The sequence below is a fragment of the Mastigoproctus giganteus genome, chromosome 14, assembly GCF_048544385.1.
Source record: "Mastigoproctus giganteus isolate SK-2022 chromosome 14, ASM4854438v1, whole genome shotgun sequence".
NCBI classification, from domain to species: Eukaryota; Metazoa; Arthropoda; class Arachnida; order Uropygi; family Thelyphonidae; genus Mastigoproctus; species Mastigoproctus giganteus.
Window position 1 is genome coordinate 8,120,270 of NC_143588.1, and position 16,709 is coordinate 8,136,978.

General features: G+C 38.6%; 1 protein-coding gene across 1 annotated transcript in view; it reads right to left on the reverse strand.

Moving 5' to 3' along the window:
* Positions 1-222: 222 nt before the first annotated feature.
* The window catches only part of Rab21 (RAS oncogene family member Rab21), a 138,714-nt gene continuing 122,227 nt past the window's right edge, over positions 223-16,709 (reverse strand). Inside the window, exon 6 of the mRNA XM_090389228.1 lies at positions 223-834. Coding sequence (XP_090245354.1) covers positions 701-834 — 134 coding nt within the window. The 3' untranslated portion in view covers positions 223-700. The remainder of the gene's footprint in view (positions 835-16,709) is intronic.

Below are 16,709 nucleotides of genomic sequence, written 5' to 3' on the forward strand. Positions count from 1 at the left end.
ATAATCCACAAATGAGGTACAGTTTTTTCTGTTTTTATAGAGGAGAAAAGAACCACAATTCAATAACTAAAATGCATATGTTGAATCATACAGTAATTGCGATTTATTCAAAAAAGTTTAAGAAGGTTTTAATAATGTTTTGAGTTTTGTTGGAAGATAAAATTATCATACAATCAATTAAGGCATGGAGGGTTGAAGTGGTAAAACCATGTGCATTCATTATTAATATATAAGTTCAACTTTAGTTGCATACCAACATGCAGTGTACAGTATACATATATTTATTACATAACAAGATATATTTGTACATTAAAACTAATAGTTTATAACAGAGCCTGAATTGTATTATGAAATTATTTAATCTGAAAAAGTGTCAGAAGACTAAGAAAACTGCAGGGAGTCATTCCTCTGTATATCAAAACTGTAGTGTTACTACATGATGTAAACAATACATTTACTACATTTCACCAGGTGCTGAAAATCTGCTTTAAACAGTTCAGTGCAGTATATTTTTATGGCTCTATATAGTACAACTAATAGTTAAAATGCTACAATCAATGCATCTGAAACTGTTGGTTTGCAGTTTGATCAGTGTCATGGCACTGGTAATTACAGAATCATTATTATACAAAAATTTAATTCCTGATTTTAAAATTAACTCAATTAACAGAACACTTTTAAAAGAATCACTGAAACCAACTCATCCACCGCAACACCCAGATTTTTGTTGTTGTGGTTCATCATCAACAATAACTACATTTCTCGTATGGTTTCCTGCACGACGAAGGGTACTGGCATTGTGTTCATCATTATTTTCAGCAACTTCTATCATACCTAAAAAAAACACAACTTACAGTTCTTATTTCAATGGAATACTTAATTAGTAATTTTAATTTTATTGTATGTAAAATAAAACAGTTCTTTTTTTCAAGTTAAAATCTAACTGTTAAGGGTGTACTGTAAATATGCAACTCAACATTCTTAGTAGTGGTTTAATTTTCATAATTCCGGATTGACAATTAGCATTAGCATTAGTAGAGGCATTTGATGCAAGAAAGTAAGCTTATGCAGCATCAGCCAAAAAAAAAAAACCCACTTCCACTTCACCCCTCTGTTCATTCAAAATACCTGTCCAGCTGAGCCTTAAACTTATTTAGGCTATCAACCTCCACTACAAGGGATGGAAGTCTGTTCCACCAACCAACCACCCGCTGGCTAAAGGCAAATTTCCGCACGTCTATCCTACATCTGTCTTTCCTCAATTTGAATTTATGCCCTCTCAGGTGATTATTCTGAGCTAGAGGAAGAATCCCATCAGCATTGAGCATGCTCAAACCATTCAAGGCTTTATACACCTCTATCAGATCACCTTGCTGGTGCCTAGTCTCCAGACACTGTAATTTGCAAAACTTAAGCCTTTCTTCGTAAGAGCACCCCTTTGTTCCATTCACTAATCGTGTTGCCCTTCTCTGTACTCGTTCCAGCAGCTCTACATCCTTCTTGAAATGAGGCCTCCAGACCTGTATACAGTCTGGAGGCCTCAGACTCCAGACTGTATACAGGTCTGGAGTCTGAGGTGTGGCCTGACCATTGCCTTATACAAGGGAATAATCACCTCCTTATCCCTGCTGGAAAAATTCCTGTATATCATTAACAATACTCCATGAGCTACTCTTGCAGCCCATCTGCACTGCTCAGAGAACTTCATATCTGCCTGCACAACCACCCCCAAGTCCCTTTCATTCTCTACCACTGTCAGTGTAGTACCACAGAATTGATACGTTGCTCTGGGGTTGCTGTTTCCCATGTGTAGTACTTTAAATTTGTCATTACATTAAATTGCATTACATTAAATTGCTATCACAGAATTGCATGCTTATTTCTATATTTCAGATGCCTCCAACTGAGGCACCTGAAATATAGAAACAGAAGATGCCCTTCAACTATTATATAAGAGAAATCTATATGTTATAAAGTATTTATAAGGCACAATCAAATAAAATAAATTGAAACATATAGTAAAACCATAGTTTAACTAATGACGACTACAACATGGGGGAAGATTTCTAGAAAAGAAACATCTCTAAATGCCTAGATTATATCTAATGATTTTCATAGTACAGCTGTCCTTTGAGTTGTGCTCTGTAAACATTTGCATCACATTATCACTAATCACTAGCTTATGAGATATCAGCATGCACATTTTTGTGAATATTTAGTTATCTCTTGTTACAGGTGAAAATATTCAAATTAGCTTATACTCTGGAATGGCCACACAGCAGCAAATGGATAGAAGACAGTATTAAAATATACTGTATTCTGGGGTATTATATGGATATGAAGAGAAGCCAGTGTGTGTGAACATCTATTGCTGGAGTTTTCAGGGAACTGTATCAGAAATGACATAAAACCAACCTTAAAATTTTGGCCAATTTCATGCTTTGGTACAGAAGCACACTTGCTTCAACAGGATTATGCTCCATTTCATACCACCACCTGCTGTTCTATGAGGGAGAATGGCCAATGTATATTTATAATTTTAACCCTACGGGATGAACTGACATATCAGATGAGGGCAAGACCAACATGTCCCCATCAGCAGCTCAACTTGCCATTGTTCTGAAAGAGAAATAGAGAACTATATGTGCTGCACATTATTATTTGTTGCTGGAAAGCCTACCCAAGAGGACAGAATGTATAACAGGCAAAAGGGCAGACCCAACATTCTTCTGAAGTGAGTGACAGTGACATCAATGGGAAACTTGTCTCCAGATAAATTTTGCAGGGTAGTGGTGGTGGTGGTAGTAGCAGTGGATTACTAGTAGTGCTTAAATTAAAAAGATATTTAGATATTGTTTTACTGACAATTTCTGATTTAATTGTAGTTTTTTTTTTTTTTTTTAAATCTTCCACCAAGAAGTTCATTTACATGATATTGCCATTGGGGATATCTTTGCATGTGCACGATGTAAGGAGTGTAAGGAAATCAGACGACAACTCAGCATGGTTATGGGCCTATATGAGAGTTTGAAGGACAGGGTGAATGCCCTCGAAGGATCTAAATTGAGGGCCCATCAAGCTCTCAGCTGCCCACATCAACGCCAGAGCTTGCACTTTGGTCATCACGCAACACAGCGGCAACCCCTCAAGGCAGAATGCGCTAGTCCCATAGGAACAAGTAGTTGTTGGTGATTCTATTGTCAGTGAAACGGGGAACATGGTATGTAAAAAGGATAGGTGGAACAAGACCAGGGTATGTCTGCCGGGGGCAAGATGTAGCATTAGCATTAGTAGAGGCATATGATGCAAGAAAGCAAGCTTATGCAGCATCAGCCAAAAAAAAAAAAAAAAAACACACAACCACTACTATCATTTCACCCCTCCGTTCATTCGAAATACCTGTCCAGCTGAGCCTTAAATTTGTTTAGGCTATCAACTTCAACAACAAGTGATGGAAGTCTATTCCACAAACCAACTGTCTGCTGGATAAAGGCAAATTTCCGCACATCTATCCGACATCCGTCCTTCCTCAATTTGAATTTATGCCCTCTCAGGTGATTATTCTGAGCAAGAGGAAGAATCCCATCGGCATTGAGCATGCCCAAGCCATTCAAAGACTTATACACCTCTATCAGATCACCTCGCCGATGCCTAGTCTCCAGACACTGTAATTTTCAAAACTTAAGCCTTTCTTCGTAAGAGCAACGATTTGTTCCATTCACTAATCTTGTTGCCCTTCTCTGTACATGTTCCAGCAGCTCTACATCCTTCTTGAAATGAGGCCTCCAGACCTGTATACAGTACTCAAGGTGTGGCCTGACCATTGCCTTATACAAGGGAATAATTACCTCCTTATCCCTGCTAGAAAAATTCCTGTATATCATTGACGACACCATGAGCTACTCTTGCAGCCCATCTGCACTGCTCAGAGAACTTCATATCTGCCTGCACAATTACCCCCAGGTCCTTTTCATTCTCTACCACTGTCAGTGTAGTACCACAGAGTTGATACGTTGATCTGGGGTTACTGTTTCCCATATATAGTACTTTACATTTGTCAATGTTAAACTTCATTTGCCACCTCTCAGCCCATCTGTTCAACCTTTCCAGATCCTGTTGCAGCAGCATAGCGTCAGTAGTGTCCTTAACGACCCTGCCAACCTTTGTATCATCTGCAAACTTAGACATTAAACTTGATATCCCATCATCAATATCATTCATAAACACCGAAAACAACAATGGACCCAACACTGAACCTTGAGGAACTCCACTAATAACATTAGTCCACGTTGAGCAGTGTCCACTGATTACCACTCCCTGTCTTCTGCCACTCAACCATCCCCTTATCCATAGCAGCAATTTGCCTCCAATGCCACACTGCTCCAATTTGTGCAGCAGTCTTCCATGTGCAACAGTATCAAAAGCCTTTCTAAGATCCAAATATATAATATCAAAGTTATTCCCTGCATCCAGTTCTTTTGTGACTACATCATAGTATCCAATCAAATTGGTCAGGCAAGACCTGCCCTTAACAAAACCATGCTGCGTCTGAGCTATAACTGAATTCTTGTCTAGATGATCCTGCAGTGCTTCTTTAACCAGTGCCTCCATTAATTTACCTGGAACAGAAGTTAAACTAACAGGTCTATAATTACTTGTGTCAGCCTTTGATCCTGCTTTGTGAATTGGGGTTACATTTGCACATCTCCAGTCTATGGGTACCTCCCTTGAGTCCAAAGAAGCTCTCATAATTATGGCTAGGGGTTTGCTTAGTTGCTTTGCTGCCTCCTTTAATATAACTGGATAGATCCCATCCACCCCAGGTGCCTTTTTTATGTTTATCCTCAACAATCTCTCCTCCACTTTCCTCTCAGTTATTACAAAATCATCCAGCTCACTGCCAATGTTTACTTTACCTACATCATTCTCCTTCCTGAATAACTCCTCATGCGTGAATGTAGATGCAAAATACTCGTTTAGATTGTTAGCCACCTGAGCAGGATCCTCAACTGTTGAACCATCAATATCCAGTGGACCAATCTGATTCATCCCTTTCCTTCTCGAGTTCAAGTATGTAAAGAACTCCTTTCTGTTTTTCTTTGCATCCTTTGCCAAGGATTTTTCGTAGTCTGCCTTTGCCTGCCTAATCTCCTTTGTGACTTGGTTACAGACCAACTTATATCTATCATAGGCTTCTATGTCACCCATTAATTTGTATGTATCCCATGCATTTTTCTTCTCTGCCACATGTCTCATTAGTCCATCTGACAACCATTTAGGCCTAAACCTTGAACAATATTTCTTAGTTGGTATGTAAAGCCTGGTAGCCACCAAGATTAGTTCCTTGAATGCTTCCCATTTTGAGTTTGCTGTTGGTAACATCATCAGTTGGTCCCACTGTATAGAATTTAAATACTGTCTCAGACCATCATAGTCGCCTTTACGAAAACAAAAACCCTTCCCTTTACCTCTGATGGTAGTTACCTCTTTGAGTAAATCCCACTTCAACACACTGTGATCACTGCCACCTAGTGGTTCATTTATCTGCAAGTTCTTAATGCATGAAGAATCACTACTGATAATCAGATCAAGAGTATTGCTCCCTCTTGTTGCCTCACGAACATGCTGATGTAGAAAACAATCATCCAATAAATCCACAAAAGCCTTGCTAGTGTGCGAGTGACCAACCCACAATTTCCAGTCAATATCTGGGAAATTAAAATCCCCCATTATAAGACTCTCTGATTTACTGGCCCACTCTATTTCCCTGTACAATATATTATTATACTCATCAGAGTCATTAGGCCTATAGCACACTCCTACTCTCAATTTTGATTTCCCTATGCTTATGTCACACCAAACTGACTCGACACTGCCCTGTCCATCGATGTCAACTGGCTTCACTTCCTTTGACTTTATGTGTTTCTTAATTAATAGCATAACCCCTCCTCCCCTCCTGTCCTGTCTATCCTTTCTATATACATTGTATTCCCCAAATTCCAGTTCCGCATTACTTATATCTGTGTGACACCACGTCTCTGATATCCCAACAATATCTGCCTTTGATGTTTTGAGCAATACCTCAAATTCATCAAATTTATTTACCAAACTCCTAGCATTGGTGTACACGCAGGTATACATGCACCTGTTCTTTTTTTTAGCTACCCTAACACAACCTATGTGTTTATTTGTACCCCAATGATTCCCAGCAGTCTCTGAAATATCCTGCATCTTGTTTTTCAGACTTCTGCTCATTTGAATAGAAGCAGTGCAAGAATCACTTCCACCTCTGCCAGTGGCTACTGTTAATCTATTAGTCCTTGTATCCCCCCCAACTAGCAGTTTTCCGACCCACCTAACACTGCCTCGACAGCATCAGCAAAAATTCTTGCACCCTTTCTATTTAAGTGTATCCCATCCCTGTAGAAGCAATCTCTCCTGTTAACAAGTACAGTCCAGGCTGAAAAAAATTCTACCCCTTGAGCCTTGCACAATCCCTCCAGGGCCGAATTGATCGACACGGCTCTCATCATATACTCCCTCCTATCGTGTCTGGGCAGAATTGCAGACACTTTCAAGTTCAACCCTAATTCACGGCTTTTTTTCAACAGTGACCTGTACTTGCTAAGTAATTCCGCCGGTCTCCTACTCTTAATATCATTAGTGCCAACGTTTACAACTATATCACCTTTTGTGCCCTTAAAAGATGATATCCGCTCTACAACGTCATCAACCTTTGCCCCTGGCAGACATACCCTGGTCCTATTCCACCTATCCTTTTTACAAAGCATGTTCCCCGTTTCCCTGACAATAGAGTCACCAACAATTACTAGTTCCTGTGGGACCAGCGCATTCTGCCTAGGGGGCTGCCCCTGTGTTGCCTGATGACCAAGTGCAAGCTCTGGCGTTGATGTGGGCAGCTGAGAGCTTGATGGGCCCCTCAATTTATTTCCTTCGAGGGCATCCACCCTGTCCTTCAAGGTCTCATAAAGGCCCATAACAACGCTGAGTTGTCGCCTGATTTCCTTGCACTCCTTACATCGTGCACACACAAAGACATCCCCCTTGGCAGTATCATGTCCCGTACCCGACTGCTCCGCAAACATCAAGCAAACAGTGCATTTTAATAGACTGTGATTCAGAGGGCAACTGCCCCCCTCAGTTCTCCCCTGAACCACAGCACTCCCATTAGCTTGAGCCTTTTGCTTTGCTGCTCTGGTCAGAGTCATGATTCCAATTTAATTCAATAAAATTTAAAACAAAAATTAAATCCTTAAGTTATATCCCAAAACAGTTATGTTATATATATATATATATATATATATATATATTTTTTTTTTTCGGTATCTAGTGTTCCCTTTATACAACTTCCGTATCACGTGTACCACTATAGTTATGTATTAATTATTCGTTACGATTAAGTCGTTATATATATTTATAGAGTTAAAAATACAATTTAATTGACAATAAAGTTTATCAAGATTAATAGATTTACTGATTAATTGACAATATTATATTATGCAGTATACTACACTAAGCTTATGCTATCGTGTAAAAATGGCGGGAATTCACGAACGGTATTTCTACGGACTCGTAAGTATTGATTAGCTTCGAAATCTCGCTATCTCAATTTAGAATAAACTAAGGATCCTGACTAGGTCTATAATCTACTTATAGAAGATAATTTGATATAACAATTGGTTAATAAATCAACTAAATTTGGTTAAAAGACCTCTCGTTCAATTTGTGACACGTGGATTTGATACCGTTACCGATACTAAGGAGATGAATCTTTTATACCAGTATCTACTGCATACATTCCCTATTATCCGGGCTTGACGGATTATATAACTAGAGTATTAAGAAAATATCAGACACACTGTGTGCAGCTTCCGGGACGAAGACTGCACACAGTTGTGTCTCAAGTTAAGGACCCCATTCAAAAAGAGGATGTTAGTGGGGTCGTATATAATATTAGATGCCCGGATTGTGGGGAATGTTATGTAGGCGAGACAAAACGTCGTCTCAAAGATCGTCTGGGGGAACACAAAAAAGCAATAAGGAATGCGGAGTATGGCAAGTCCGCCGTGGCCGAGCATTTTTGGGAGAAGCAACATTAGATCTCCCCAGACGATGCCACTATCACCGATCGGGCGCATAGGTTTTGGGACCGTAAGTGGCTCGAGAGTTTGCGGATCAGTTCTACAACTAACATTAATAGGGATAGGGGTGTACAGATTCACCCCCTTTTAGAGACTATTATCCTAAAAAAGGATGAACGGTTCCGTACGACTTCCGTTCGAGCCACTTCCGGTTCCACAATGCAAGAGAGCGGAACACGTGAGAATGAAAACATGTGATGTCTACCATTACCCTGCTGATATTTAAGGGTGTACTGAATAATAGAGAATACTGCTGAAGAAGAAGGCTGGAGCCTTTGAAAGCTACGGAATTTTATCGCTTTTAACTTAGTATATTTTAATGCATTTTAATCTTGTGTTTTAATACTTTTAATATTGTAATACGTATATATTAATTTTGTAAATACAGGTTATTGTAAATATAGTTATCGGGAATTTGTTGTGTTTTATTTTATTTTATTTTATTTTATTTTATTTTTTATTTTATTTCATGAAAGGTTGGTGAAAAAACGCTAAGAACGTGTAATATGCTCCGCAAACATCAAGCAAACAGTGCATCTTAAAAGGCTGTGATTCAGAGGGCAACTGCCCCCCTCAGTTCTCCCCTGAGCCACAGCACTCCTATTAGCTTGAGCCTTTTGCTTTGCTGCTCTGGTCTGAGTCATGATTTCGATTTAATTTCAATAAAAATACAATTTCAGAACAAAATTAAAACCTTAAACTTGTATCCCAACACAGTTATAACGTTATATTTATTTTTCAGTATCGAGTGTTTTCTACGAGTTCCCTTTATATAACTTCCATATCAAGTTATGTATTAATTATTTGTTACGTTTGTACTCTTTAAGTCGTATATATATATAGTTAAAAGTGCAATTTAATTGACAATGAAGTTTAACAAGATTAATAGATTTACTGATTAATTGACAATATTATATTATGCACTATACTATACAAAGCTAATGCTATCGAATTCCGGATATGCTGTATCGTGTTACAATGGCGGTAATTACGAACGGTACTTCTACAGACTCTTAATTATTGATTAACTTCCAAATCTCGCTGTCTCAATTTAGAATAAACTAAGGATCCTGACTAGGTCTATAGCTACTTATAGATAATAATTTGATATAACAATTGGTTAATAAATTGGCTACATACGGTTAAAACCTCTCGTTCAACGGAGCTGCAATTTGTAACACGGTAACGGTATCAAATTTGATACCGTTACCGATACTAAGTAATACCCACAAAATCTCTATCAAGTTAAACTTTAAACTAAGTATCGTAACTAGGAATATAAAACTACTCTAGAAAATAAGTAAATATGCCAATTTAAGCTAATAAAACAGAAAATAAATCAGAAAAACCTCTCTTCTCCAGGATCTGCAAAATAGCTGCGGCCGCACAGGCTACTCTCGAACCCAAACTTCCAGGGTTGATGATGTTGAGCAGATATCATCTTTAAAGGGCACAAAGGATGATATTGTTGTACACTAATGATATTAAGAGTAGGAGATCGGCAAAATTAATTAACAAGTACAGGCCAATGTTGAAAAAAAGCCACGAGTTACGGTTGAATTTGAAAGTGTCTGCAATTCTGCCCAGACATGATAGGAGGGAGTATATGATGAGAGCCTAGAGAGATTGTGCAAGGCTCAAGGGGTAGAATTTTTCTCAGCCTGGTCTGTGCTTGTTAACAGGAGATACTGCTTCTACAGGAATGGGACACACTTAAATAGGAAGAGTGCAAGAACATTTGCTGATGCTATCGAGGCAGAATTAGGTGGGTCTGAAAACTGCTAGTATGGGGGGCACACGGACTAATAGATTAACAGCAGCCGCTGGAAGAGCTGAAAGTGATTCTTGCACTGCTTCTATTAAAATGCAATTGAGCAGCAGCCTGTAAAGCAAGACAATGGGGATTTCCAGGATTGCTGGGAGTCATAGTCAAACAAGTAAATACATGGGCTGTGTTAGGGTAACTAAGAGTACAAACAGGTGATGTATACTTGCATGTACACCAATGCCAGGAGTATAGTTAATAAATTTGATGAGTTTGAATTGCTAGTCAAGGCATCAAAGGCAGATACTGTTGGTATATCAGAGATGTGGTTTCACACAGACATAAGCAGTGCAGAATTGGAATTTGGGGAGTACAATGAGTACAGAAAGGATAGACATGACAGGAAGGGAGGAGGCATTATGCTGTTAGTTAAGACCATAAAATCTAAGGAAGTGCATCCAATTGATGTTGGTGCAAGGTTGAGTCTGTTTGGTGTGACATAAGCACTGGGAAAGGAAAAATGAATAGGTGTGTGTGTTATAGGCCTAATGAATCTGATCAGTATAATGAGCAATTGTGCAGATAAATAGAGTGGGCCAATAAATCAGAGTGTCTTATATTAGGGGATTTTAATTTTCCAGAGATTGAGTGGAATTTGTGGGTTGGTCACTCACACACTAGCAAGGCTTTTGTGGATTTATTGGATGATTGTTTTCTACAGCAGCATGCTCGGGAGGCAACTAGAGGGAGTAATACTCTTGAGCAGATTATCAGTAGTGATTCTTTATGCATTAAGAATCTGCAGATAAAGAAATCACTAGGTGGCAGTGATCACAGTGTGCTCAAGTGGGATTTACTCAAAGAGGTAACTACCATCAGGGGTAAAGGGAAGGGTTTTTGCTTTTGTAAAGGTGACTACGATGGTCTGAGACAGTATTTAAATTCTATACAGTGGGACCAACTGATGATGTTACCAACAGCAGATTCAAAATGGGAAGCATTCAAAGAATTTATCTTGGAAGCTACTAGGCTTTTCATATCAACTAAGAAATATTGTTCAAGGTTAATCCTAAATTGGCGTCAGATGAACTAATGAAACATGTGACAAAGAAGAAAAATGCATGGGATATATATATAAATTAATAGGTGACATGGAAGCCTATGATAGATATAAGCTGGTTTGTAACCAAGTCACAAAGGAGGTTAGGCATGCAAAGCAGATTATGAGAAATCCTTGGCAAAGGATGCAAAGAAAAACAGAAAAGAGTTCTTTACCTATGTAAACTCTAGAAGGAAAGGGATGAATCAGATCGGTCCACTGGATATTGATGGTTCAACTGTTGATGATCCTGCTCAGGTGGCTAATAAACTAAACGAGTATTTTGCATCTACATTCACACGAGGAGTGATTCAGGAAGGGGAATGCCAGAGGTGAAGTAAACTCTGGCAATGAGCTAGATGATTTTGTAATAACTGAGAGAAAAGTGGAGGAAAAACTGCTGAAGATAAACATAAGAAAGGCACTTGGGGTAGATGGAATCAGTCCAATTATATTAAAGAGGCAGCAAAGGAAGTAAGCAAACTGTGACCCCAATTCACAAAGGAGGAACAAAGGCTGACAAGTAATTATAGACCTGTGAGTTTAACTTCTGTTCCAGGAAAATTAATGGAGGCACTGGTTAAAGAAACACTGCAGGATCATCTAGACAAGACTTGAGTTATAGCACGGACACAACATGGTTTTGTTAAGGGAAAGTCTTGCCTGACCAACCTGATTGGATACTATGATGCAGTCACAAAAGAACTGGATGCAGGGAATAACTTTGATATTATATTTTTGGATCTTAGAAAGGCTTTTGATACTGTTGCACATGGAAGACTGCTGCACAAATTGGAGCAGTGTGGCACTGGAGGCAAATTGCTGCAATGGATAAAGAGATGGTTGAGGGGGAGAAGACAGAGAGTGGTAATCAATGGACACTGCTCATCATGGACTAATGTTATCAGTCCCTCAGGGTTCAGTTTTGGGTCCATTATTGTTTTCTGTATTTATAAATGATATTGATGATGGTATATCAAGCTTAATGTCCAAGTTTGCAGACGATACAAAGGTTGGCATGGTTGTTAAGGACACTACTGACAGTATGCTGCTGTAACAGGATCTGAAAAGATTGAGCAGATGGGCTGAGAGGTGGCATATGAAGTTTAACATTGACAAATGTAAAGTACTACATATGGGAAACAGTAACCCCAGAGCAATGTATCAACTCTGTAGTACTACACTGACAGTGGTAGAGAATAAAAAGGACCTGGGAGTAATTGTGCAGGCAGATATGAAGTTTTCTGAGCAGTGCAGATGGGCTGCAAGAGTAGCTCATGGTGTCGTCAATGATATACAGGAATTTTTCTAGCAGGGATAAGGAGGTAATTATTCCCTTGTATAAGGCAATGGTCAGGTCACACCTTGAGTACTGTATACAGGTCTGGAGACCTCATTTCAAGAAGGATGTAGAGCTGTTGGAACGAGTACAGAGAAGGGCAACAAGATTTGAATGGAACATAGGGTTGCTCTTACGAAGAAAGGCTTAAGTTTTGCAAATTACAGTGTCTGGAGACTAGGCACCGATGAGGTGATCTAATAGAGGTGTATAAAGCCTTGAATGGTTTGAGCATGCTCAATGCTGATGGGATTTCTTCCTCTTGCTCAGAATAATCACCTGAGAGGGTATAAATTCAAATTGAGGAAAGACAGATGTACTATAGATGTGCGGAAATTTGCCTTTAGCCAGCAGATAGTTGGTTGGTGGAACAGACTGCCATCCCTTGTTGTGGAAGTTGATAGCCTAAATAAATTTAAGGCTCAGGTGGACACGTATTTCAAACGAACGGAGGGGTGAAATGAGAGTGCTTTTTTTTTTTTTGGCTGATGCTGCATAAGCTTGCTTTCTTGCATCATATGCCTCTACTAATGCTAATACAGTCATCAATTTTTCTGAAGATCGCTGAAAAATATAATCATACTGAATAAAAATATGAGGGTTGTTCGTTTAAAGCATATTTGAGCATATTCATTTGATGCATTTTAAAAGATATTTGTGAGGGACACAAATGGGTGTATACTTAAATATATTGATACGTTGTTGTTATTTGGTTTTTAGGAGCATTAGCAACTAAGGCCATATTGCTAAGGGATATCCAGTGGTCATTCCCTGACCTTTCCGCATCCTCTGTATTTGGTGGTGACGGGCTCGAACCCCGGTCTAATCAAGAAGCATGTGCTATGCACTGCTGCTCCTTCCCACCTGGCTACAGAGGCGCCCTATATATTGCTATGGCAGTTCATAAGACATAGCTTAGCCTTAATCATAAACTTAAAATAGCATAGCTCACACAAAATAAGCTAGAATTAGCATGGAGTTATTATTTTTGTATCTCTTAGTTTTGTTCATTATTTTAAAATTAAACTCTGACTGAAATCATGCTTCAGTTTAGCAGTAAACCAAAGAGCTCAAAACAGTAAGAATACTTTGGTCTTGGAGAACTGCAAAGGACATATTCTCCTTTTATAGACAACAAGGGGAAAGAAATACAATTAAGTGAACAAAATGCATATGTTCACTAACTGCATTTCTCATATGAAAAAGGTATTATAATTATATACAGCAATACCCCGCATTGCACTGATAATTGGTACCGAAACTGTTCCGTATTACGTGAAACTGTGCTGATTGAAGTATAATTATAATTAGTTTTAATTGAAAGCATACCAGAGAAACAGATTATAAAATTTTTTTTAATAAATCTATGAACAATTTGTGCTTGATAGCTAATTAAAAGGATTTGAAATAAAAAATATTGCAAAAATTTTGTTAATGAAAAGGTAACATCATGAGAGATGAGAAAAAAGCTTTATTGTTTATTTAGGTATTTCAATAATGAAGTCTGGTGAAGTCGTCTCTTTTCTCGGCATACAAGCCTTTGTAGCATCAAATCCCATCTTGTAAAATTTGCCATATCTTGATGCTATGTTCATTCGGATCTCCATTCATAATCGCCTCACAGGCCATGTCAATCCCCTGGAAAACTTTCTCCAATTCTTCTGTTAAATTCGTTTGGTACCACTTCAGAATTGTTTTCCTCTTCTTCATTTGCAGTTTGCTTATAATTGTATCATCTAAGTCATTTGCATGTGAGTCAGTGCAGTTACCTACATTGGCAGTGTCCAAAGTTTTGAATCCCAAGTCTTTGCCAATCTTCACAATGTCTTAGGTAATTGTCTGAACTTGCAATTCAAAACCAATGAAATCGTTTGCCAAATGGGGCAAAAAGCTGCCAAACAGAATGAATGTTGTTGGCAGTGATTTCTAGCCAAGATGCAGATATATTTTCAATTGCATTTAAAGGGTAAAAAAATAAATTGTGAAATGAAAAGTTTGAAAAGCTATCATGTCATCTCATCAGGATGGAATTAAGAATACTGAACACCATTGCAAGTTGCTGCTGACTGCCTGAGGAGAGCTATTGGCACATGTGCATGCGAGACAATAGAGTTGGCACTGCAGCATATATGTACGCATAAAGGCTACGACAACACAGCATATATGTAGCGTCTAGGCTATTGAATGAGTTTTAATATGTACAGTAAATTTTTGACTTTAACTTAATTGAAAACCATGTTATAGTGAAACCCGTGCTGTTTGAAGTCGTACTAAGTGAAGTATTGCTGTATACTATTTGTTCCTCTCTTTGCAAATCAACTATTAGAAGACACAATACAGTCAAGGGGGATGCATTTGAGCATTTTCTGTAGAGAGCAGAGGAGGTTAAGTGCAAATTCGGTGTTCTGATGGGATTGTATGAGGGCTTGAAGGGCAGTGTTGATGGCCTCAAAGGAATAAAAGAGGGGGCTCAACAAGAACTTTGCTGCACAGCTTAATTCTTCAGCCCATGCTCCAGCATCAGACACCACAGCTACATCCTCCACAATGGAGATCTCTAGTCTTACAGAAAATAGCTATAATTGATGCCTGTTGTCAGCAAAACAGGAAATACATTATGCAAAAATGAGCTCATGGTATAGACTCAAGGTATGTCTTAAAGGGGATAAAGTTAATAACATCGTAGAGTAGTTATCTTTTTAAGGGCACAAAACATGATATTGCTGTACACACTGGCAGTAATGATATTAAAAATATGAGATCAAAGGATTTACTTAACAGGTACAGGGCAATGTTAAGAAAAAGTCGCTCATTACAATTAAATTTTATGTGTTTGCAATCTGCCCAGACACATAGGAAGAACATGGTGGGAACCTTATCAACAAAACTGGCCCCGGAGAGACTAAACAAGGCTCGTGGGATAGAATTTTTCCCAGCATGGTCCGTACTTGTTAAAAGGAGACTGTTGTTACAGGGATGGGGTACATTTAAATAGAAGGGGTAAAAGAATATTTGCTGATGCTATCAAGGCAGTGTTAGGTGAGTCAGAAAACTGCAAGCTTGGAGGGATACACAGAATAAACTGACAGCAACCATAAGTAGAGGAGAAACGATCCTTGCTGCTTCTATTGGTACATACAGCAGCCTGGAAAGTGAGGTATCGGAGACTACATGGCCTACAGGGTCCTCATGAGACAAGCAAATACTTGTAACGCATCGGGGTTACTAAGAGCAAAAACAGGTGCATGTATACTTACTTGTACAGTAATGCTAGGAGTATAGCAAACAAAGTTGATGAATTTGAAGTCATCAAATGCAGACATTATAGGCATATCTGAAACATAGTGCCACCACAGACATAAGGGATGGCACATTGGCATTCTAAGGCCATAATGCATCAAGTCAAAGAAGGGATACAGAATTTGAATATAATCTGTAAATGAGTACAGAAAAGATGACAGACAGAATAGGAAGTTCGATGGTTATGCTCTCAGTTAAGAAGCGCATCCAGTCAACTTGGAATGTGTGACATAGGTTAGCACTGGAAAAACAAAAATGAAAGTAGGAGTACTTTTTTTTTTTTTTTTTATGTAAACCCCACACATGAGAGGTATTACAACCTATAGTACTTAGTACTGTGCTTGGGTTGGAGGTTGAGAAGACGAAAGTGATTAGTGGAGTTGGGAGAACGGCAGAGACAACAGATGAATTTGACACAATGAGGCAGAGAGATTTTAAGCCAGAGAAGATCGAAAAGAGGAGATTCCAAATTACCAAGTCTCTGACAGGGAATATCGGAATGGACATATGCGCAAGTACCACCTTTGAGGCGAAAGGAATCATACAGAATAATTTGGGCAACAACTGAGATGAGCAGTAGTTGAATCAACCGATAACTGAAATTCTGTCAAAAAAAGGAACATGCAGATATATTTTCAGATGCAGATATATTTTCAATTGCATTTAAAGGGTAAAAAAATAAATTGTGAAATGAAAAGTTTGAAAAGCTATCATGTCATCTCATCAGGATGGAATTAAGAATACTGAACACCATTGCAAGTTGCTGCTGACTGCCTGAGGAGAGCTATTGGCACATGTGCATGCGAGACAATAGAGTTGGCACTGCAGCATATATGTACGCATAAAGGCTACGACAACACAGCATATATGTAGCGTCTAGGCTATTGAATGAGTTTTAATATGTACAGTAAATTTTTGACTTTAACTTAATTGAAAACCATGTTATAGTGAAACCCGTGCTGTTTGAAGTCGTACTAAGTGAAGTATTGCTGTATACTATTTGTTCCTCTCTTTGCAAATCAACTATTAGAAGACACAATACAG